This window comes from Rhinoraja longicauda, chromosome 1 (genome assembly GCF_053455715.1).
Source record: "Rhinoraja longicauda isolate Sanriku21f chromosome 1, sRhiLon1.1, whole genome shotgun sequence".
Lineage (NCBI taxonomy): Eukaryota > Metazoa > Chordata > Chondrichthyes > Rajiformes > Arhynchobatidae > Rhinoraja > Rhinoraja longicauda.
In genome coordinates this window covers 52814066-52840101 of record NC_135953.1, presented here as the reverse complement: position 1 = coordinate 52840101, position 26036 = coordinate 52814066, and the positions used below count along the sequence as shown (strand labels likewise).

Sequence of the window (26036 nt, the reverse complement as noted above, 5' to 3'; positions counted from 1 at the left end):
CATTACCCTCTGCTTCCTTCCAAGGAGCCAATTTGCTATCCATTCAGCAGTCTCTCCTTGTATGCCATGCGATCTAACCTTCCAGAGCAGCCTATCATGCGGAACCTTGTTGAACGCCTTACTGAAGTCCATGTACATCACATCTACAGCTCTGCCCTCATCAACCTTTTTGATCACGTCTTCAATAAAATCAAACAGATTTGTGAGACACGACCTCCCATGTACAAAACCATGCTGACTATCCCTAATCAGTCCTTGCCCATCCAAATGCCTGTATATCCTATACCTCAGAATACTCTCCAGTAACTTACCAACTACAGATGTTAAGCTCACCAGCCGACAGTTCCTAGCATTTTCCCTGCAGCCTTTCTTGAAAATAGGTACATTTATCACCCTCCAGTCTTCCGACACCTCTCCTGTATTTAAGGACGACTCATAAATTTCAAACAGGGCTCCTGCAATTGCCTCTCTAGTTTCCCACAATGTCCTCGGATTATTCTGATCAGGCCCTGGTGATTGGTCTACCTTCATCGCGACAGTACCTTCAGTACTTCTTCGACGCTAACCCTGACTGCTCTCAAGCCACTTCCAGTGACTGCTCCAATTTCCTCCGTCCTACTGTCTTTCTCCTCAATAAATACGGAGAAATACTCATTTAGTACCTTGCCCATCTCCTGGGGCTCCACACAGATTCCTGAGAGGTCCCATTCTCTCTCTAGTTACCCATTTCCCCCTTTTGCAGTTTGCAGATGACACAAAGCTGGCAGTGTGAGTTGCGTTGAGGATGCTATGAGGCTGCAGGGTGACTTGGATAGGTTGGGTGAGTCGCCAGATGCATGGCAGATGCAGTATAATGTGGATAAAAGTGAGGTTATCCACTTTGGTGGCAAGAACAGGGAGGCAGATTATTATCTGAATGGTGTCAGATTAGGAAAAGGGGAGGTGCAACGAGACTTGGGTATGCTTGAACATCAGTCACTGAAAATAAGCATGCAGGTACAGCAGGCATTGAAGAAAGCCAATAGCATGTTGGCCCTCATTGCGAGAGGATTTGAGTTTAGGAGCAAGGAGGTCCTACTGCCGTTGTAAAGGGCCCTGGTGAGACCGCACCTGGAGTATTGTGAGCAATTCTGGTCTCCTAATTTGAGGAAGGACATTCTTGCTATTGAGGGAGTGCAGCGTAGGTTCACCAGGTTAATTCCCGGGATGGCGGGACTGAAATATGATGAAAGAATGGGTCGACCGGGCTTGTATTCACTGAAATTTAGAAGGATGAGAGGGGATCATATAGAAACATATAAAATTCTTAAAGGATTGGACAGGCTAGATGTAGGAAAAATGTTCCTGATGTTAGGGGAGTCCAGAACCAGGGGGTCACAGTTTAAGAATAAGGGGTAGGCCATTTAGAACTGAGATGAGGAAAAACTTCTTTGCCCAGAGAGTTGTGAATCTGTGGAATCTCTGCCATAGAAGGCAGTGGAGGTAAATTCACTGGATGTTTTCAATGTTAGATTTAGCTCTTAGGGCTAAAGGAATCAAGGGATATGGGGAAAAAGCCAGAACGGGGTACTAATTTTAGTTGATCAGCCACGATCATATTGAATGTCAGTGCTTGCTCGAAGGGCCGAGTGGCCTACTCCTGCATCTATTTTTCTCAGTTTCTGTATTTCTAAGATTTAATAAGAATCTGAGGGGTAACTTTTTCACACAAAGGTTGGTGGGTGTATGGAACAAGCTGCCAGAGGATGTAGTTGAGGCAGGGACTATCCCAACATTTTTGAGAAACAGTTAGACAGGTACATGGATAGGACAGGTTGGAGGGATATGGACCAAACCCAGGCAAGTGGGACTAGTGTAGCTGGGACATGTTGGTTGGTGTGGGCAAGTTGGGCCGAAGGGCCTGTTTCCACACTGTATCACTCTGTGACTCTATGCAATTAAAATCATTAACTCCTTTACAGCAATGAGCTTGCATGTTCACAATTCTGTGCTGAAGAGATGTCACAATATATAAAAGCATATGCTTTATCATTTTTATTTATATTGCCATCCAGTCTGTTGCATTGGGGTACAATGAAAAACTGCAGTATATCAAAAAGTTAACTCAATTGACATGTGCAATCTTATCAGAATAATGCTGAGGCACCAAGTTGTGATGTGGTGCGTCATTCATTTCAGCAAATTGATCAATCACAAAAAGCCCAAAACATAGAAAACATAATAAATAAAGAATGGTAAATGTTGCTCTCTAAAATCTAAAAAGATATTCCATATCATTTGCTTAAATGGAGATTTTTTAAATATAGGAGGCACGTATTTAATATTTCAGGTTACTGCAGTGGATTGTGACCCAGGCTTAAAGCTGGAAAGAAATTAAAAACTGGATTTTTTAAAATAATGATCAATTTATTATTAAATTCCTTCCCCATCCAAATCGCAGGAGGAACAGCCATTACAGCCATTTAATTCAATAAATAGCTTGAATCAAACTTTTGCTAAATGGTATTTGCAAATATAGATTACAAAAAATAACAATCCTAAAGGCAATCCTGAATAAATTTGCTATTTAAAATATAAGCCCATTAGGCCACATTTTATACTTACCGAGTAGAGCAGACATATTCTGAAACACTCCAAGGAGCTCTGGAGTGATGGATGGGCTGTTTTCCAGTGTTGCTAACCTATAAGGTGACAATAAAAATGCAATTGTCAGGAGTCCATTGACATTTAACAGCCTCAAAATAAACAGGTGAACAGTATAATCTGATAAAAGTACTGCAATATTGCAGCATCTCACCATCAGCACGCAAGCAAAAGCACTGATTAAAATACTTATGGGTCCAATTACCAATTCAGAATAACAGTGCAATTACATAGCTCATTTGCTATGGGGATTAGCGTCTAAAGATCATGAAACAAAATCCAAACTACAGTTTAACACCACGAATAAAAGCACAGCTACTGGTTCATTTTAACTTCATTAAATAACAAATGACTCTCCCCATTTAAAATTTCTCACGTACTTCTGATGCTCTCTCACTGATCCAAAGAATGAATTATTTTGCTGTCATAATGCACATATGGGATATTTCTCTTGTACTATGCAGTAACTCTCCACTTGCCATTTCAGAAATATGCATGAGCATTTATCATGCTGGACTTCTCTTTTTCTTTTAATCTTGGCAAGTATTATTTTCAAACAAACACAGAAAATAAGAGTATACTGTTAATTATGGATCAGATTAAAACACGCTTGTTTTAGTCAAAAGATACAAACCTCAATCTGCAGAGGTGCAAAATCTAGGCTGATAGCAAATTGATTGAAATTTGTCAAAGATATAGGGTTGGGTCTAAAGGCATGCCACTGAATAACAATTTCTGTAAATACTTTGACATTTTGCAAACAATTTTAAGTGGTTTATAAAATGATGAGGGGCTAGATAAAATAGTTTATTTTTCCCAGGGAAGTCGAGAATGAAAGGGTACAGGTTTCAGGGGAGAGGAGAGAAACTTAAAGGAGATCTGAGGAGTAGGTTTCATGTAGGGAGTGGTAAATTTCTGGACCGAGCTGCAATTAGAATGCTTAAAAGTCGTTTGGACAGGTACTTGGATAGGAAAGATGTAGCAGGAAAGGGTAACAGGCCTAATGTGGGTAAATGGGATGAGGGTGCATAGGCATCACAGTGAGTATGCATGAAGTTAGCTAAAAATATTTCCATGTTTTAATGCTGTTAGTACAATATTACAAAAAAAAATCAAAATGTATCTAAAGGGATTAAAAGTACCATTAGCAAATTTGCAGATGATACAAAGCTGGGTGGTAGTGTGAACTGTGAGGCAGATGCTATGAGGTTGCAGGGTGACTTGGACAGGTTGTGTGAGTGGGCGGATGCATGGCAGATGCAGTTTAATGTGGATATGTGTGAGGTTATCCACTTTGGCGGTAAGAATAGGAAGGCAGATTATTATCTGAATGGTGTCAAGTTAGGAAAAGGGGATGTACAACGAGATCTGGGTGTCCTAGTGCATCAGTCACTGAAAGGAAGCATGCAGGTACAGCAGGCAGTGAAGAAAGCCAATGGAATGTTGGCCTTTATAACAAGAGGATTTGAGTATAGGAGCAAAGAGGTCCTTCTGCAGTTGTACAGGGCCCTCGTGAGACTGCACCTGGAGTACTGTGTGCAGTTTTGGTCTCCAGATTTGAGGAAGAATATTCTTGCTATTGAGCGTGCAGCGTAGATTTACTAGGATAATTCCCGGAATGGCGGGACAGTCATATGTTGAAAGACTGGAGCGACTAGGCTTGTATACACTGGAATTCAGAAGGATGAGAGGGGATCTTATCGAAACGTATAAGATTATTAAGGGGTTGGACACGTTAGAAGCAGGAAACATGTTCCCAATGTTAGGGGAGTCCAGAACCAGGGGCCACAGTTTAAGAATAAGGAGTAGGCCATTTAGAACGGAGATGAGGAAAAACTTTTTCAGTCAGAGAGTTGTGAATCTGTGGAATTCTCTGCCTCAGAAGGCAGTGAAGGCCAATTCTCTGAATGCATTCAATAGAGAGCTAGATAGAGCTCTTAAGGATAGCAGAGTCAGGGGGTATGGGGAGAAGGCAGGAACGGGGTACTGATTGAAAATGATGAACCATGATCACATTGAATGGCGGTGCTGGCTCGAATGGCCGAATGGCCTCCTCCTGCACCTATTGTCTATTGTCCATTAAATTGTTTATCATGAATCTGAAGCCTATATTACTGAAAACATATCCTGAAATCTATGCTAAAGATACATTTCTACCTTCATTTAAACTGCAAATTGTTCTCAGAATTCAAGTATTACAACACCCTGCTGCAATAAAATGTATGAAATATAAAAGTCAATAATACATTAAATTATTTCAAACTGCGTACTTTTTTAATCAAATATGTTGATTTTCTCTAAAAAAAATTCAATGAACCTTTTTGATGTAATATTTTGGTGCTTTCATGTACAGTTACATTAAATGATCAGACTGTTTGGGGCAAAAGGCTGAGTGAGTATGGCCTTTGGTTGTGACTAGGAGAAAGCTTTGGTCCCGCTTCACGTTTGGACCTTACTGAGCAATTAATGCCACCATATCTGTCACAATGTTCCATTATTGGATTTCTTTGAACCCAGTCGCGGCATCCAATTGTACTAAAGTCCCCACCATTATACTGGGGACTCGTCTCTCCAGCATTTATCAGATGGGCACGGAATAGGCTCAAAGACCCCATTCATTTGAATGCTATTCTTTGGGTAGACATTAGAGAAGCCATTTCCTGTTAATGTTCACCTAATTGGCACAAATATGGGAGCTTTGAAATGTTGCAGAGTTGGCAAAAGAATCATATCACAGAGCCAAATCCCAATTGTGAACCAACATTTGAGGCAGTTGAAACCAAGACACCTAAAAAACAATTCCAAGCCACTCCATCAAAGCCATTCTAAACTACTGAACTGATATTCTGTGAATTTCTGAAAAGCTGATCATCTATCAACAAATTCAGGGCCTCTTCAGACAAGTGCATCAAATCTTGAACTTCCCAACTCCCGATGCAAGATCCTATCCAATGAGTAAATGATGATGCACAACAACAAAATTGTCAATTTCATTAAAAGTCAAATAATTTCTCAGGATGGTTTACTCACCATAATTCTAAACCATCTTCCAGGAGATAAACGTGGGGAGGCTGGGCAACATCTGTACTCAACTGAATGACTGGCAACAAGAATGGGTACAGATTTTTGCTGTCTGCTCCCAAACCCTACAGGCAAGAAAAGTAGACAAATAATTCCACCACATGGAAAGGAAAATAATATTATTAGCTCTATACATATAATAAAGTAGACTTGACTTGACTTGATTCCCAACATGTGCTCAAATGCACAGAATGCATATGGTATACAAATGCATCTGGTGAAAATAACATAACTGAAGACAAAGGAAAGTGATGAGAAAAATAGGGCCGAACAAAGTCAAGAATCGAGGATAACAAAGGAAGGAAACAAGGTCCAAGAAATATAGTACTAAGCAAAAGGATGTTTTTATTAATATAAAGCAACAATCATCAGAAAATGTTAAATTATCTGTGAAGAATGTAGATGTTATTCAACCAAAAAGAGAAAGTAATTCAGAGGAATTATTGAAACACATCCTGAGACATTAAAAAAGTGCTTTAAACTATGTTAAAATTGATGTTACCTGGCTCAGATTACACATACACCAACTTTCCAATGCAATAGAAAGCTGTACTTGCTTTCATATGGCAGCTGATTTTATTCATTCATTTCAATGCAGCTGCTGTACTTGTGGGGGATAACTTGTCACGGGTTCAGCAGGGAAATTTCCTAGTCATAAGGAACCTCACAGCACAGTGTTGCAACATCGCCTTATGTTTAGCCCAGCTATTGGGCATATCGGCCAGCAGATCCACATTGATCTCAATTGACTCCCTTGGCCTCGAGCTTGTGATCAGCATGGAGAGCTCAGTGCTCACAGGTGACCCATGGTAAAAACCAATAGATACCTTGCCCAGATCCCCACCATTAGCTTGTGACTTCACGTGACTTTGAGTCCTCAACAGTAATTCTTGATATTTCCAGAATCACTAAATTCAGAAGAAGTTCTGGATGATTGGAAAATTGGCAAAATTACCCTGCTGCACAAGAAGGGAACAAAGCAGAACAGTGGGAACTATAGGCCGGTTAGTCTGACTTTGGTGGTTAGTAAGATTTTAGAGTCCATTATAAAAGATGAGGTTATGAAGTACTTTGAAGTTCACGATAAAAAGAGGCCGGTCAGCATGATTTTGTGAAGAGGAGGTCTTGCCTGACATATCTGCTGGAATTCTTTGAAGAAGTAAATAGCAGGACAGACAAAGGAGAGTCAATAGATGTTGTTTAGCTAGATTTTCAGAAAGGCTTTGATAAAATGCCACACATGAGGCTGCTAAGTAAGATGAGAGCCCATGGTATCAACGGGCAGATACTAGCATGGATGCAGGTTGGCTGGATGGCAGAAGGCAAAGAGCGACAATAAAGGGGGCTTTTTCTGGTTGGCTGCCAGTGACTAGCGGAGTTCCGCAGGGGTCGGTGCTGGGGCCGCTACTCTTCACGTTGCATATTAATGATTTGGACGAGGGGATTGAAGGCTTCTTGGCCAAGTTTGCTGATGATACAAAAATAAGTGGAGGGGCAGAGTGTAGAGAAAGCAGGGACTCTGCAGAACAGGATGGGTGAGTGGGCAGAGAACTGGCAGGAATATAGTGTAACAAAGTGTGGAGTCATGCATTTTGGTAGTAGGAATAATAGCGTAGACTATTTTCCAAATGGGGAGAGAATCCAGAAATCTGAGGTGCAAAAGGACTTGGTAGTGCTGGTGCAGGATTCCCAAAAAGATAATCTGCAAGCCGAATTGGTAGTAAAGAAGACAAACGCGACGCTAGCATTTATTTCAAGAGGGCTGGAATACAAAAACAGGGATGTAATGCTGAGGTTCTTTAAGGCACTGGTAAGGCTGCATTTGAATTATTGTGAGCAATTTTGGGCACCATATCCGAGGAAGGATGTGCTTGCTCTGGAGAGGGTCCAGACAAGGTTTACAAAAATTATCCCAGGAATGAGTCGGTTAACATATTTTTGATGGCACTGGGCCTGTACTTGCTGGAGTTTAGAAGAATGAGGGGGGACCTCATTGAAATATACCAAATAGCAAAAGAATTGGATAGAGTAGATGTTTCCATGAGTGGGAAAGTCTAGGATTCGTCATAGCCTCAGAATTAAAGGACATTCCATTAAGAAGGAGATGAGGAGGAATTTCTTTAGTCAAAGGGTGGTGAATCTGTGGAATTCGTCTGTGGAGGCCATCAATGGATATATTTACAACAGTGATAGATAGATTCTTGATTAGTATGGGTGTCAGGGGCTATGGGGAGAAGGCAGGAGAATGGAGCTATGGGGCAGAGATAGATCAGTCATGATTGAATGGCGGAGTAGACTTCATGGGCTGAATGGCCTAATTCTGCCCTTATGACCTGTTGACCTTTTAAAACCTGCACAAAGGCAAAACTTTGGGCGTTGTGCACATCTGTATCATTATATAAGGTGGGTGGGGACTGGTGGCAGAAGAGGAATGTAGAACTGAGAAAAACTTTGACAATCTAAGCCAGTACATAGGACAATAATAAATCATTACACCTTTAATTTAGAAAACCTTCAAAGGCATTAACATCTTCACAATCATGCAAAGACTAAAAAATGAAAATCCAAATGAAAGCATTGAAAAAAACCTCAATCTGCTCATACAATGTAAATTAAATTAAATGTACCTCACAGACATTCTACTCTACTCAAATCAATAGAAACACTTTTCCTGCACTAGATTAACCTGCTGCAGATTCCTCTGTTTAAAAAAGGTGGGTAGAGCATATCAAGGGATTTACAGGCACGCTCAATTATCTCAGTGATGCCCAGATTGCACAATACTCCATGTTTAGACTTTTATCCTATTTATTTGCATCATGGATTTCTTGCATTACAATACTCTTGATATTAAGGTCAGCATTTTATAAACCATGAAATTTTAAGGATCTATTGGTTTATTATTGTTACGTGTATTGAGATATAGTGAAATGAATTTATTTTGCGTTCAGTCACATCATGCCATGCATGAGTCAAATCAAACCATGTACATTTAAAAACAGGTAAAAACAAGCAAAAAGAGAAATAGCCAGAAAGCAGGATTATAATGTTACAGCTACAGAGAGAGGGCAGAATTTAAAAAATGGTAATGGTCTCAACGGATTAGGTTGGGAGATCAGTAAGCACCTTTAGTTTATATTACAGCTGCGAAGAGGCTGTTCCTGAATCTAATGGAATGTGCTTTCAAGCTTTTAAAAAAAATCTTCTGCCATGGGAGAGGAGAGGAGAGGGAATCACCATAGTGGAAGTCATTCTTGACTCTGTAGGCTGCTTTCCTGAGGCAGCATGAAGTGTAGATGGAGCCGATGGCTGGACGTGGGGGGATAGAGAGGCTGGTGTACGTGATAGACTGGGCTGCATCTACAAACGTCTGCAATTTTGTGCTGTCTTGTACAGAGCAGTTGCCAAACAAAGCTGTGATGCATCCGGATAGGATGCTTTCACTGATGCATCTGTAGAAAGTGGTAAGAGTCATTGGAGTCATGCCAAATTTCTTCTGAACTATAGGCGCCAGTCTACATCCTTGGCAGTAACGCCAATGTGGTTGGTGCGGGAAAAAACTTGGGTGATTTTTACACCTTGAAACTTGAAGTACTCTCCACTTCTGCACGGTTGATGCTGACTGGGACACGTGCATTACCTCGTTTCCTGTAGTCGATGACTAGCTCTCATCTTACTGACATTACGGAATAGGTTCTTGCCTTAATACTATATTACTCTGTTCTCCATCTCCTTCCTTGGGTACACGGAGCTTAGATATTTGTGTAGGAAGAAATTGCAGCTGCTGGTTTAAGACGAAGATAGACACAAAAAGCTGAGTAACTCAGCGGGAAAGGCAGCATCTCTGGAGAGAAGGAATGGGTGACGTTTCGGGTCGAGACCCTTTCTCAGACTGGTTAGGGATAAGGGAAACGAGAGATACAGGCGATGATGTAGAGATAAAGAACAATGAATGAAAGATATGAAAAAAAGTAATGATGATAAAGGAAACAGGCCATTATTAGCTGTTTGTTAGGTGAAAAGGAGAAGCTAGTGCGACTTGCGTGGAAGAGGGATAGAGAGAGAGGGAATGCCGAGGCTACCTGAAGTGAGAGAAATCAATGGTTCTGCAGTCGAGGAAGAAACAGAGGGCTTTAAGGCCTTCGTGGTGGGGACCCACCTCCAATGGGATCCCACCACTAGCCACATTTTCCCATCTCCACCCCTTTCCGCCTTCCACAGTGACCGTTTCCTCCGCTACTCCCTGGTTAACTTATCCCTTCCCACCCAAACCACCCCCTCTCCTGGTACCTTCCCCTGCAACTGCAGAAGATGCAACACCTGTCCATTATACCTCCTCCCTCGACTCTGTCAGACCCCAATTGTCCTTTCAGGTGAGGCAGAGGTTCACTTGCACCTCCACCAACCTCATCTACTGTATCCGTTGTTCAAGATGTGGACTCTTATACATCGGCGCGACCAAATGTAGACGGGGCAATTGTTTCGCTGAACACTTTCGCTCAGTCCACCTGAACCTGATCTCCCGTTTGCTAAACACTTTAATTCTCCTTCAAATTTCCACACAGACCTTTCTGTCCTAGGTCTCCTCCATTGTCAGAATGAGGTTAAATGCAAATTGAAAGAACAACATCTCATATTTTGCTTGGGCAGCTTACAGCCCAGTGGTGTAGCAAAATAACTGCAGATGCTGGTACAAATCGAAGGTATCACAAAATGCTGGAGTAATTCAGCAGGTTTCTGGATCTCACCATCTCCATCATAGGAGAGACTAGTGACTGACATCTACTACAAACCCACTGACTCCCACAGCTATCTGGACTACACTTCTTCCCACCCTGTCTCTTGCAAAAAGTCTATCCCCTACTTCCAATTCCTCCATCTACGCCGCATCTGCGCCCAGGATGAGGTGTTTCACACTAGGGCATCAGAGATGTCCTCATTCTTCAGGAAACGGGGCTTCCTCTCTTCCATTATAGATGAGGCTCTCACTAGCGCCTCCTCTATATCCCGCAGCTCTGCTCTTGCTCCCCCTCCCACCATTTGTAACAAGGACAGAATCCCCCTTGTCCTCACCTTCCACCCCATCAGCCAGTGATTCCAACAAACCATCCTCCAACATTTCCGTCACCTCCAACGGGACCCCACTACTGGCCACATCTTCCCATCTCCTCCCATTTCGGCGTTCCGCAGAGACCGTTCCCACCATAACTCCCTGGTCCACTCGTCCCTTCCCACCCAAACTTCCCCCTCCCCAGGCACTTTCCCCTGCAACCGCAGGAGATGCAACACCTGTCCCTTTACCTCCCCCCTCGACTCCATCCAAGGACCCAAACAGTCTTTCCAGGTGAGACAGAGGTTCACCTGCACCTCCTCCAACCTCATCTGTTGTATCCGCTGCTCCAGATGTCAACTTCTCTACATCGGCGAGACCAAACGCAGGCGCGGCGATCGTTTCACTCAACACCTTCGCTCAGTCCGCCTTAACCAACCTGATCTCCCGGTGGCTGAGCACTTCAACTCCCCCTCCCACTCCCAGTCTGAACTTTCTGCCATGAGCCTCCTCCAATGCCACAGTGAGGCCCACCGGAAATTGGAGGAACAGCACCTCATATTTCGTTTGGGCAGCTCAGCGGTATGAACATTGACTTCTCCAACTTTAGATAGTTCCTCTGTCCCTCTCTTCCCCTCCCCCTTCCCAGTTCTCCCACTGTCTTCCTGTCTCCACCTATATCCTTCCTTTGTCCCGCCCCCCCTGACATCAGTCTGAAGAAGGGTCTTGACCCGAAATGTCACCCATTCCCTCTCCTAGATGCTGCCTGACCTGCTGGGTTACTCCAGCATTTTGTGATGCCTTACAGCCCAGTGGTATGATTATGATTTCTCTAACTTCAGGTAGCCCCGGCATTCCCTCTCTCTCTATCCCTTCCCCGGTCAAGTCGCACTAGCTTCTCCTTTTCACCTAACAGCTAACAATGGCCTGGTTCCTTTATCATCGTTACTTTTTTGTATATCTTTCATTCATTGTTCTTTATCTCTCTACATTATCTCCTATATCTCTCGTTTCCCTTATCCCTAACCAATCTGAAGAAGGGTCTTGACCCAAAACGTCACTCATTTCTTCTCCCCAGAGATACTGCCTGTCCCACTGAGTTACCCCAGCTATTTGTGTCTATCTTCAGAGCTTAGATATTTTTGGATTTCCAAAAAGATTGTTTCTCAGCATGGCAAATTGTGTAGCAAAATAACTGCAGATGCTGGTACAAATCGAAGGTATCACAAAATGCTGGAGTAACTCAACGGTCAGGCAGCATCTCAGGAGAGACGGAATGGGTGACGTTTCGGGTCGAGACCCTTCTTATTTCTCGGCATGGCCTATCAGTTAAAGCCAACTGATTGTTGCAGGTTCAGCAAGTGATTAGCAAAGCAGATGGTATGTTGGACATTATTGGAAGAGGATTTGGGTATAGAACAAAGGATGTCTCATTCACTCATTTAGGGCCTTATTATGTACAGGTTTGGTATCCTAGTTGACATAAAGAATATTACTGCCAGAGAGGGAGTACAGTGAAGATTCACTGAGCTATTTCCAGGAATGTTGATTTTGCCATACGAAGAGATATTTAGCATATTGGGTCCATATTCCCGAGTTTGGCAGAAAGAGAGAACAACTCTTTGAAACTTACAAAATTCTCCCAGTTGTCCATAGCATGCAGAGAGAATATTTTTTTTGGCTGAAGAGTCTAGAACCAGAATAAGGCCATTTGGGACCGAGATTTAGGAGAAATTTATTTCAATGGAGGTTGGTGGATCTTTGGAATTCTCTACCCTGGAGGGTTGTGTAAATAAATAGATCTCTGTAAATTAAAGATATTAAGCGATATGGAGACAAAAGGAAGGAAAATGGTATAGACGTAAATCAACAAATCTTGAATGGTAGAACAAATTCAAAGTGCCGCAGGCCCTGTGACTGCTGTAAACACCATGGCACCTTGAAGTGAATCGAGCTGAGTGAAGAATGCAGACTGGTCAGTCTCGTCTTTGGCACTGGTTACCATGCAATATGACCAGTGAGCATGAAGATATTCATGGAGATTCTTCCTTTTGGTACCTACTCATTGATCACCATCATTCATCTCTGGTTTCAGTCATTTTCAAATTGCAGTGGAATATAATTTGATGGACGGTCATGGTCCACAGTGGACCATGGCTCCCCAAACTTTAAGTTGCCATATTTGTTCTGAATCCTCCACATCATCAATGTCAATGGCACACCATAAGACAAACGGATGCCCTTGTCTGACAGGCCTTATGATATGTAGAATGATTAGGAAGAAATCCAATAGGAGTTTCCTGGGGGCAGGTTCTCTCACCACCTGCTGCAATTCCACTGGTCAGGTTTAATACTACCAGATCATTACTCTTGGAGATGCATATTGAGGTTCCCCATTCACCCACTAAGCCACTTTCCCTTTTCCTGCAAAATCTAGGATGTTGATTAGGATGATGATTCCATGAATATGACTTGATTAGTCCATTGGACAGCTCTCCAATTAAAAAGCCTTCAAATATCAATGAACTGAATTGGATGAATTAATTATCTCCAAACTTGATATCAGCCGATTCCATTCCAAAATCAAACTAAGCCACTGTTAAACTGCAACTAACATTTTTTATTTTCTTCTTTCTCCAAATTATAATGACTTCCACAAAACATTTTCATGACCAATAAAAGCCCGTCATCATTCCAATCACGTGCACGTCTTGTTGATAACTAAACTTCAGACATATAAATTGCAAAAATAATATAAAACAAATCTGATGCTGCAGAGTTGGACTCCCAGAAAGGCATAATGAAAAGAAATTCAGCATGTTTACACTTGTTGACAAGATAATGCATTCTTTCAAACCATACCTGCACTAGGTGGATCAGCGTTGTGAGAATTGCACACCGTAACATATTGTGATCTTCAGACTGCTTCCAAAGCAAAGGTAAATACTGTACCAAACATCCAACATAAGGACGAATCTATAAATAAATACAAATAATTCTTGAAGCAAAAGCAGAGGAAATACAAAAATTCAATTATTGCAAATTGGATTAATTCTAAAAACTTGTTACAGGATTAAAAGCACAGAACCAGTTACTGAGCAAAGGTGCAATCAATAATAATTTTCTTTCCTGGTCTACCATAATTAATTGTTCACATTCAAATATGAAATATCACAATAGCTACCCTATAATTTATCAAATATCATTATTAAAATGATAACCAGAGAAACAACTTGTACATGATTAAGTTTCCAATTTGAATAGAGTTTTTTTTGCAGAAAGTACTATGTAAAGCACAATGTACGCATTTCTGGAACATTACCTGCATCCCAACCCTTTCGATGACACAAGAAATGACATGCAAAACATGCATTTTTGTATCACATTCTGTGACTTGTTGCAGCAGTTGGAAGAGAAGACCGAAAATACTTTCCAAGTACTACAACAGAAGAAAATAAATTTACAAGTTCAGAAATTTCAAAAGTTATTTTCAGCAACAAAAAATATTTGGAACGATGATTACAAAATCAACAGACAACACGGCTGTTAGGACAAAATTAATTACTGTATCTGAATTGTTTGAAACTTTTGCTTTTATTTCTAATAATAAAATCCAATCTGTATACTAAGATGGCAATTTATTGCCTCTGGTTTCTGTCCTCTGGACTATTTGTTGGATAATTAAATTCTCTCCACACTCAATTGTTCCTTCCTTGCATAAAACATGCTAAAGCCAGTTGGGGCCAGTTTGAATGCTTATAATATACTCAGTACACAAATGTATTTATGTTTTTACCATTTAGACCTCGTATACAATAAATCTGAAAATTAAGGCACCTATTATTATTACACCCCAGTGGTATAAACATTGACTTCTCTAACTTCAGATAGTTCCTCTGTCCCTCTTTTTCCCCTACCCCTTCCAAGTTCTCCCACTCGTCTTCCTGTCTCCTACTACATCCTATCTTTGTCCCTTCTCCTCCCCTGACATTAGTCTGAAGACGGGTCTCGACCCGAAACGTCACCCATTCCTTCTCTCCTGAGATGCTGCCTGACCCGCTGAGTTACTCCGGCATTTTGTGTCTACTATCATTATGTAAGATCATCAATTCCCAGAAAGCCAAACAGAATGGTTATGGCCAAAGCAAATTCAGTTTAATTTAATTTGTCCGAGAACAAAACCTCAACCTTTGAGCTCATTTAGCATCATAGCTGGAACAAAGCAACTCTTTTGTATCGAAAGTAAAAGAACTGCAAATGGTGGAAAGCTGAAACAAAACAGAAAATGCTGGAAAAGCGCAGCCGGTCAGGCAGGATCTTTGTGAAGAGAAACAGTTAATGTTTTAGGTCCAGGTTTCTTCATCAGAACTGAGACAGAAATAATTTAGAGTAGGTAACAGAGGAGGTGGGTAAAGGTGATGAATGGTTCACTGGAATGTCTCTGATTGGGTGAAATAATGGAGCAGTTAAAATTAAACTTCTTTGCATAATCTTTTGCTAATGTTGCATTGTCTGATTGTATTCAAAGGACAGAAGGCAAAAATGCCCAATATTCATGAAACCAGAACAGAAAGTTCAAACATTAATTTCACCAGGCTGCAATGTGCCTAGACAGTGAACGATGTGTTGTTCCTTGAGCTTGCGATGAGCCTTGTTATCATGGTGGAATCGTGTTGGAGCTGGATGAAATTGCTAAGAATGACCTGTTGTTGGCAGAGGCTGTTGGGATGAAAGGCAGGTGCAAAGGGAACTCTATTCTTGCTTTGTCTAGAAAGGAAATCGATGAGATGGCTTCATGGTGTCTGTCCGCTATAGTAGAAAAGCCACAATTAAGGAAGGAAGAAAAAGACTTCAGAAGCACCTGTGCTGACTGCCTCATCTGAGCAAATGAATAGAATCAGAAGACTTTCCAGGAGACAGAATAGCTGTGGGAATCCCTGGGTTCCATATTGAAATAGACCATATTGAAAATTAGATTAAGGAGAAAATTGGCTCTAAAAGTGGTGCAAATTGAATTCTGCGTCAGAGCAGAAAGCAACATCAAATGTAGTTGTTGACAAATCGGGAGTGTTAGAAAAATGTGTGGGCTCAAATAAAGACAGTTTGAAATAACGAGAATTCGAAGTATCGCACAAAATGACAGGCGTGGCTTGGGCCCTCCATACCCATGGCTACGTCCTTTGATCTGGAGACAGCGAGTGGTGTTGAATGGGAAGTTGTTTGATGTGAGGACAAGTGTATGGTTTCTGGTGAGTGCACTATTCAAGGAAGAGACAGACAGCCCTCAGATCCTCAGATGCAGAGGGATTGTATATTGACAGTGAAGATGTACTTATGAAGACTACTGAATTGGAAACTGTCAAAGTGGTGGAGGACATCCAAAGTTGACTGGTGCAATTGAGAAGATATAGGACCAAAGGAGAAAGAATGGAGTCAGGTAGGAAGAAATGTTCAGTCAGCCAAGTGCAGGCTGAAAGAATGGCTGGAATCCTACTTGTAGATCTTGGGTCGAAGGTAGAAGCAGATTGGGCAAGGCTGTAGGACTGCAGGTTGGAAGCTGAGGAGAGATCTCCCAAGGAAATTAGGTTTTGTGGCTATGGACAATGAAGTCTGTGACTGCGGAGCAGATGTTTAGCGGTGGGCTCGCAGTCCAGAGGGCACCATGAAAATAAGGCTGAGAACCTGATCTCTACAAGATGGAGGCTAGTTTACCAAACTACAACAACACCAGCCTCGTCAGCAGGATGGATGATGATATCAGGGTTGTTAGTGAGGGGAGTGATGCACGTTTTGTGGATGATAGTTAGTGCAAGTGGGGAAAGTGGAAAACCCAAGGCAGTCAATGTCCCATCAGCAGTCTTTTTGCATGAAATTACCATAACTTCACTCGAGTGCTCTTCCCCAACATGAGATTCAAAGCCGCAAATCCTATAGGACAAAAGTGGATTATTTATGTCCCAAAAAATAGAATAACAAATTGTGTATGTGATCACACCATGTGAGGGTAGAGAAAGTATTATACATGGGTTCACAAGAAGGAAAGGGAAGGATCCTCAGCACAAAGTATCCTTTCACCTGACAAAGCCTCATCTTTCCAATAAAGCAATACTTTTTTTTTTAACGTTCATGTTGGATGTGATCAATGTGTATGGCAGGGAGAGTGAAAATGCGACATTGCTTTTTTAGCTCTGCACACAGCATGAACTAGCAATCACCACCATGGTCAAAGAAGCAAACAAATGTAAGGTGACCTTCTCACATCTGTTTTTAAAACGTCAACATCTGATTGAGTGCGTCACTGTGAGATGAGGTGATATTTCAACATGAAGGTATCACAAAATGCTGGAATAACTCAGCGGGTCAGGCAGCATCTCTGGAGAGAAGGGATGGTTTCAACATGGTCACAACGGGCAAGCCACATCAAATATTTAAGATGTTTGCATTTTAAAAATTGCACTTATCAATTTACTACAGTTTTCCAACAGAAGTCTGAAAGAATAGATGCAAATCTGAAGAGTTGTCATTAATGCTGCACAATGCAAAACAATCACAAAGGACAGATTTACAGCACATAAATGCAAGATTGCAAGAATGATTTTGAGTTTTACTCAGTCGAAGTCTAAGCAGTCAGTACATATGCTGCCAATACATCTCTGTCACCAGCGTGGCGTGTGCATCATACTTGCTGATCATGGATCACCCCTGCATCGCACAAAGGCGTTTACAGAACACCTGAGGCAAAGGCTGAATGCACATACCAGTGCATCTTTTTACATGATAATCACTTCCAGAAAGACATCTGTCTAATCTTGAAAAGATGAGAGGAAAGAAGGATGTAAGTAATTTTAGACTAATCAAGCAAACAACTGGAAAATATGTTTTACTAATATGTTGCGTATGATTAGAAGGGTACGGTGCTTAAACTGATCCTAGGTAGCAAAATGCACAGAGCATAATCTAATCAAAGGAAAATGAGATTCAGACTTTTAAATTGGTAAAATCAGATATCAGTTATTTTCAGCAGGTTTAAAATTTAGAGAAAAGGCAGTCGACCAACATTAGATGATGTTAAAACTATGGCATTGATAAGGTCCAAAAATCATTCTGACTAGAAATTAAAGGGTAGGTTATGTAGATAGATACGTCTGGAATAAGAATGAGGTTTTTTTTGAGTGTACAAAAAAAAGGGAACGTGGTTAAAATGGAAGATGGTAATGAGGTAAAATTGGCATTGGTTTATTACTGTCATGTGTAGCGGGATGCAGAGACAAGCTTTGTTTGTGTCCTATACCGTCAAATCAAACTATACATGAGTATAATGTAGTGTAAAGAGAAAAGTACCAGAGAAACAATGATTACAAAGATTAAGCATGAAAAGTGAAGTTGAACCTAAAATAACTACCAAAAATGTTTGTATATGACAGTCAAGACCAGGATGGGTGAAAGATGGGTGAAAGGTACTTGATGGGTGAAACATACTTGGTGGGTGAAAGGTACGTCTGTTCTTATGAAAGGTCCTCGACTCGAAACATCAATTGCATTTTCATTTTGTCGATATGCCTGACCTCTTGAGTGTTTCCAGCATTTCCTATTGTTATTTCAGATTTCAGGCAGATTTTTGTCATTCCCAAGGTCTAAAACTATGTGCTCCATTTGTTTTGCAAGCATGGGAATTACAGAGATAACCGAGATTGCATCTCCAGACACCATTAAAGGTGGTTAGTACGATGTTAAAAGTAACTAAAATGAAGCTTAGCAGTACCATGGAGAATAATATTTAGTGCCCTGGAAGGCTGAAAGTAGTTAGGAAAGAAATTGCAATAGCTTCAAGTACATTTTTCAAAAAGAAAACAAGTTTTTAGGATTTATGCCAGACAACCATGCTCAAGTAAATCATGAAATATAGGTCAGGAAGTTCCATGCATAATGAAACTCGACTTGGACATGGGACTTTTTGAATATGTACTCCAAAGACGTACAGGTATGTAGGTTAATTGGCTGGGTAAATGTAAAAATTGTCCCTAGTGGGTGTAGGATAGTGTTAATGTGCGGGGATCACTGGGCGGCACGGACTTGGAGGGCCGAAAAGGCCTGTTTCCGGCTGTAGATATATGATATGATATGATAATATGACTTCCAACTATCCACAGCAGTCTGAGAACTTCAAGATCCATTTCTAAATAGAAATCTGGAGACTCAATAAAGATGCACATAAAGTGATTTGGTTATTGTAAAATGTAACTAGTTTGCCTTTCAGTGAAGGAAGTCTCCGACATCTGTTCAGTGTGGCCTGTGTATGACACCAGCCATGGTTGACCATCCTCTAAAGTGGTCAAACCAAAACACTCAGGAATATCACACCACTGCAACAAGACAGAAAGACTGTACAAACTCAAGAAAAATGAACAAGGGCAAATCTGGACAATGTAAGGACCATAAATATACTGGCTAATGCATATTAAAAGAAATTCAAAATGTTATCACGTCAGCAAACTTTTGTTTTCTACTTTGAAGCATTAAATTCAAGAGCTATGTAATGGGAATATTTAATACTGAATATATAAATTTTCAAGTGCGTTAAAAGATGCTGAAGGAAACTAATTTGAACATTCATGTATCTTCACCACTACATTTTTATTAAATCCTGGCCACAGATACTTTAATTTCCTTTTTCAGAGTTTCAAATTTCCGTGCTCACATGTGAAATTTCCTGTTCTGTCTTGTTTATTAGAGTTTGAAGATATAAAATGCATTCAAATCAGGGGCTGTGATCATTTTTATTACTGTTTATATTTGACAAAATATTCAACAAATTCTTATTTTAGTTTATATTACACTGCTGGATTAGTAGATAATACAAAAATTACGCCTCTTAAATCCAAGCAGTAAAAACTGCTTTCAAATTATAGAAAGAGAATGTTTTGGGAGCAGTATCAATCAAAAGGACGCAAACTTGAACATATTTTTTACATCTTGGATAAATACAAACTGACATTTACTCAGCATTAGTAAAAAACAATTCCTTTGATCAGGGAGAGGAAAATAAATGAAATACAATGAATTCATAAAATGGATGGTTTGTTACTTTAATTACAACTCGTGATAATGAGGTTCAAATTCTGAAAAATAAAGCATCTAATGTTTAAATCTCTGGATCCATATTGCAGAGATAAAGTCAATTATTTTGAAAGGTTAAACAACTGCTTTATCAATATATATGCGGCAACAATGAAACAAACAAAAACGGTTCACAGTATGTGCAGTTTAGGGATAATATCTGTAAAAATTCATGGTGCTTTGGTTCTACTGAGAATATTTGCTCTATCATTCTCAGGTAACCAAAAGGGCCCAGTAAAATAACAATTATTGAAAAAATAACTTTCAATTTTGCCAAAACTAATTTAAAAGTACAGACTACTTACCGGTAAAAACTGTTCTGTTCTAAATGCAAAATCATCCACAGGTAATAATCAAGTTAAAGAGTAACACCTTTCTAAATCGATAACAAGCAAATACTTCAGTACATTAGAAGGATAAACAGTTTGAAAATCTAAACATTTAAAAATGTTATAAGCTGCATAATAAACCCACAAAACCATGTATAATGAATCCATACTAGAAAAAAGTGTTAAAATTGGAATCAATTTCCAACCTCATTTCAATCATTGAAAATACAACTGAAATGGAAAATACTGGTAACTTTATTAGTCTTACATTACTATATTTAAATCCTCTTTATTACCTTATGACCCAAAATTAGACTATAACCTGAAAGGATAATATAAACAAGCAACCGTAACAGAATGTCAAGATGGAAAAGGTCTCCTCATCAATGTGTAGTGTTCAAATTCCTCTACTTCATCTCTTCTTTCCCTCTCAGTGTCAAAACAGGCTGGCCAAAATCACGATACATTCCTCACAAATCATAATTTGGTGAATCTTTGGATTACTTAGCAGACAGTGGGGGCTGCATCACTGAAGGTAGAAATTTTTTTTTTGAAACATTGGGAAATTCAGTTCTTTAAGGAATTGGTGCAGGTGAGTAGCTGAGGCTTGGGGAACATCAGCTATGATTATATTCAATGATGGTCGATATTCATGCTCTTGTGTGTCTATTTTTTTGTTTTTAACAGGCTGGAATAACAAAAGGTGCAAATTGGGTTGAGAACTAGTGCAAATTGGGTTGAGCGGGTGCTTGAAATAAGGCCTACACATTTCATTTGGGAGTTACATCATTCATTAACATGGGATTATTTTCAAATGTTTGCATAAAGCCTTTGTGAAAGACCCCAATGTTATTACATTGCCAAAGAATCACAATTTCCTTCATGTTAACATCAGATGGGCTGAAACATAATTGCTTGCATTTGCAAGGTTCCTTGCTGCCAATTTCATTCATGACCTCAGCATTCATCAAACTCGCTTTCCTATCACTGACCCAATGAAGCGTGTTTACAAGATCCTTCAGATACCTCAGCCTCCAAGGTAACTTATTTATTCCAGTGTAAATGATCAATCTGGTGAAACTATTATCATTAAAAATATGTACAAAATATCTTCCATCGTATTTTTTCCAAGAATATCCATTCCTTTCAAAGATAATCTTGTTAAATAACACTTTGCTTTCTCTGGAATGGAGATGATTTCTAGATAGTGGATTCGATTTCTTAACATTTAGAGTTGGGAAGTAATTACAGAAACGTCTTGCTTATCAAGTAAACTTAAAATAAGCAAATCTACTTACTACACTAGCCATTTTCTTTGATTCTTTTGCTCCTTGCCTATATCATGGGGTAATATTCAGCAGACAATTTACTGGCCAGCACCTTTGGGGTATAGGAATAAACCCAGGCACCTAACACTCCATGGACGATTGTAAATTGACAACAGTTTGTCTGCCATCACATAAGGATGACCTTCAAAACACGTTAAACTGTGTTTATTTAATGGTCCAATTCTTGTTATTTAATATTTTATTAAGTAATAAAAACCTGGCACTGAAGATAGTGTAAAAAAGGACACATAAAACAAAACTACCGATATTGAGAGACATGAAAGAAAAATATAAACTTGAAAATATATTGATTACAAAATATAAGCCATTTTTGTCCTTACCCACATAGACAGTTTAAATTTTACCAATAGTTTTAGAATTTCTGTCCTCATCTTATCAGTCACACATACTGCACAATCTCACTTAAATACCACAATAAGGGTATCATTAGCACAATAATCTCTGAGAGGAAATAACAAAAGCAAATATTACATCAGAATAGTACATTCCTGAATACACTTAAAAGGATATCAAGCTTTAGGGTTGTAGCTGTCTCAATACGCACCTAAAGGGAGGGAAAATGAATTAAGTAAACTACTAAGAGCAAGTTAAAATGCAATCAACAATTACTTGGACTTTTTGGTTAATTTAAATTCAACATATTTAAATTCTTACACAAAGTGCTGGAGTAACTCAGCGGGTCAGACAGCATCTCTGGAGAACATGAATAGATGGTGTCTTAGGTCGGGAACCTTTTCAGACTGTTTGTGGTGGGGTAAGAGGTGAAAGAAACCTCTAAAAGAGGGGCAAGACAAAGTCTGGCAAGTAATGGTAGATAAAGGTGAGGGTTTTTTTTCTATTGGCAGATTGTTGGTCAAAGGTTAGAAATGACAAGACAAAATTTGTGGTGGAGCACAGGGAAGAGGATGGGGAAAAGGAGGGGGGGGGGGGGTGGGAGGTTTACGTTTGATTAGTTACCCAAAGCTGGAGAATTTAATGTCCATACCATTGCGTTGTAAGCTACCCAAACAGAATATGAGGTGTTGTTTCTCCAGTTTGCATGTGGCCTCACTCTGGCAATGGGGGTGGCCTAGGAAAGGAAGGTCAGCATGGATGGCAACTGCTTTGCCGAACATTTGCCTCAGTCAGCCGAAGTCCACAGGATCTCCCAGTTGCCAAACATTTTACTCCTCTTCTCATTCCCATTCTGACCTTTCTGTACAGGCCTCTTCCAATGCCAGAGTGAGGCCACAAGCAAACTGGAGGAACAGCACATTATATTCCACTTGGGTAGCTTACAATCCAGCAGTATGAACAATGAATTCTCCAAATGTAGGTAACTAACACCCCCATCCCTTTCTCTCCACCCACACCCTTCTCCCTTGTCACCCCCTCTTTTCTCTGTGCCCTACCTAGACTTGCACCCATGTTCTCCAGAAATGTTGCCTGACCCTGCTGTGTTACTCCAGCACTGTGACCTTTTTTTTGTAAACCAGCATTTGCAGCTTCTTGTTTCTATATTAAAATTCTGTGCAACTTTGATAAAATGCACCTTGTTGGAGTGACGTTTTGAATACACAACGGGCATTATCACATTCCAAAGAAGAAATTAATTAATGTTAGTTTCACGCACAAACTAAGTGTTAGAGTTCTCCCACAACTGTGTTTTCTGATGTTACAAGAATTAAAGAAGTTGAAGATGGATGCGCCATGCCAAAATGTATTAAAATCAGCAAATCTCTGATGTCTATTTAATTAACTAGAACGTTCAGTACCCACTCTCTTCCTGGCATGGGCCAGGAAGTGAGGGGGTAAGATCATCTCTGACCCCTCTCACCCTGGCCACAAACTCTTTGAAGCACTTCCCTCTGGAAGACGACTTCGGACTGTCAAAGCCACCACAGCCAGACATAAAAACAGCTTTTTTCCATGAGCAGTAGCTCTACTCAACAACCAACAGTCTGTAGCCTCCGTTTACTCTGGTATTTTATTTCATTCTTCATGTTTAAATTATAATGTTTCACTCTTAATTGTTTACTGTATATCGTGTTGTTACTTGCGAGCAAAGCACCAAGGCAAATTCCTTGTATGTATACACACTTGGCTAATAAAATTTATTCAATTCAATTCAATTCAATTCAATTCAATCCAAACAAAATGAAATATTCACTAGAATCATGTTATAAGTGTTTCAAGTTTTAAAATAATTGTTCTCTACAAAAAGGTCCAGCATACACATTAAACCTAATGAATATTTATTCGAAGTTCCAAATATGAATTCAGTGTGCATTGGCAATCAAATATATAACAGTATTTATTTCACAAAATGCTGGAGTAACTCAGCAGGTCAGGCAGCATCTCAGGAGAGAAGGAATATACAACAGTAGATACATTCCTCTCTCTGAACTTAAAGGAGCCCATCTGTCATGTTGTAACAGCTTGTTTACTTAATGAATACTATAATAACATAGGCAGAATACATGTTCCCATATTCAAAATCTAGGAAGTCCCTTATCTAGTTCAAAGCAAATAAAATACTTAAAAATCATTAAGCAAAATCAGTATGAAAAGTGGTTCATACTTTTTTTTTAAATCATCTCACATCAAAGATGCACGTTTTCAATATTAAGGCTGCTTGTGGTGTGGCTCAAAGCAAGTTGGAAAATTTTCAATTTAAAAGTAGCAGGATTCATGTCACATCAAGGGTAGGGTTTGGTCATATCAAGACATCTCTGGTGTGCTGGACTGGACAACCACATGACTAACAAGTGCGATCAGCATGGGTGCACATGGTTAGCAAGATAGTTCCATAAGAGTAACTGCAGGCTCGAAAACTCGTATAAGTACTTCTGACAGCAAGGAATCTTCCAGGTGCATCCAGATGCAACCACCTGACATTTTACTCACGACAGATGATACTAAAATGAGTGGTATTGGAGATTGCAAAGATGATTATCTAAGGTTAAAGTAGGATCTTGATCAGTTGGGCAAGTCGTTAGAGGAATGGTTAATGGAGTTTGATGCAGATAAATGTGAGGCGTTTCATTTTGGTAAATCTATTCAGGGCAGGACCATCACAGTAATTGGTAGGGCTCTGGGGAGTGCTATACAGCAGCAGGATCTTGCAGTGCAGATACATAGTTCTTTGAAAGTGGCGTCACAGGCAGCTTCTGGCACATTGGCCTTCATCAGTCAGGGTATTGAGTATCAAAGTTGGAATGTTATGTAACAGCTGGACAAGGCACTGGTGACACCACAGATGGGATATTGTATTCAATTTTGGTCACCCTATTATAAGAAAGATGTTCTTAAGCTGGATAGAGTGCAGAGGATTTACAAAGATGTTGCCAGGCAAGGCCCAGCTAGAGTGAGAGGTTGGGCAGGCTAGGACTGTTTTCCATGGAGCAAAGGAGGATGAGAGGTGATCTCATAGAGGTGTACAAGATCATGAAAGAAATAGATAGGGTAGATGAGCAGAAACTATCCAAAGCAGGAAAATCAAATGCCAGAGGATATAGTTTTAAGGTAACAGGGGAAAGATTTAATAGGAATCTGAGGGGCAACATTTCACACAGAGAGCAGTGGGTATATGGAATGAGTTGCCAGAAAAGGTAGTTGAGGCAACTATAACAACATTTAAAAGACATTTATACAGGTACATGGATAGGAAAGGTTTAAAGGGACATGGGCCAAATGCGGGCAGGTGGGACCCGTGTAGATTTCCCTCATGATCCTGGCAGTGTCACCAAAACTGAACACAATACTCCAAATGTGGCCTCACCAAGTCTTGTACAACCGTAACAGAACTTCCCAATTTCTATACACAGTACCCTGATGAAGGCCAATGTGAGAAAGCCTTCTTGATCATCCTTGACAACACTTTTAAGGAACAATGTACCTGCACTCCTAGATCACTCTGTTCTACAATACTCCCCAGGGCCCTGCCATTAACTGTGAAGGTCCTTCCCTGGTTTGACTTCATACTTATCTAAATTATACACTTATCTAAATTATACTCCATTAACCACTTCTCTGCCCACTTGCCCAATGATCAAGATCTTGCTGTAATATTTCGTAACCATCTTTATTATCTACAATACCACCCACTTTAGTGTGTTCTGCAAACTTACTAATTATGCCTTGTGCATTCTCATTCAAATCGTTGATATAAAAAAACTCACAGCAATGGGCTCAACACAATGAGGTACATAACTAATCCACAGGCCTCCAGTCCCAAAATCATCCTTCCACCATCACCTCTGCTTCCTTCCATGAAGCCAATTTTCTCTCTTTGGATTCCATGCGATCTAACCTTAGAGTAGCCTACCATACGCAGCCTGGTCAAACATCTTGTTGAAGCTTTCATTACTACTAGATTCTAGATCATATATATATAAAGACTGTGTTAGAAAATTTTAGCAAAGTAAAAAGCACACTAGATCCAATGAAAATGGCACACTTATCTTAGAACGGAGATGAGGAAGAACT

At 40.1% G+C, this 26036-nt stretch overlaps 1 protein-coding gene across 4 annotated transcripts in view; it reads right to left on the bottom strand.

Moving 5' to 3' along the window:
* ipo11 (importin 11) overlaps nucleotides 1–26036 on the bottom strand; it is a 294939-nt gene that overhangs the window by 160588 nt on the left and 108315 nt on the right. For all 4 annotated transcript variants that reach the window (XM_078397369.1, XM_078397338.1, XM_078397349.1 and 1 more), the window contains 6 exons: nucleotides 22080–22113; nucleotides 20197–20237; nucleotides 14097–14213; nucleotides 13637–13750; nucleotides 5674–5789; nucleotides 2605–2681 (listed from right to left, as the gene is read on the bottom strand). In XM_078397369.1, coding sequence (XP_078253495.1) covers nucleotides 2605–2681; nucleotides 5674–5789; nucleotides 13637–13750; nucleotides 14097–14213; nucleotides 20197–20237; nucleotides 22080–22113 — 499 coding nt within the window. The remainder of the gene's footprint in view (nucleotides 1–2604; nucleotides 2682–5673; nucleotides 5790–13636; nucleotides 13751–14096; nucleotides 14214–20196; nucleotides 20238–22079; nucleotides 22114–26036) is intronic.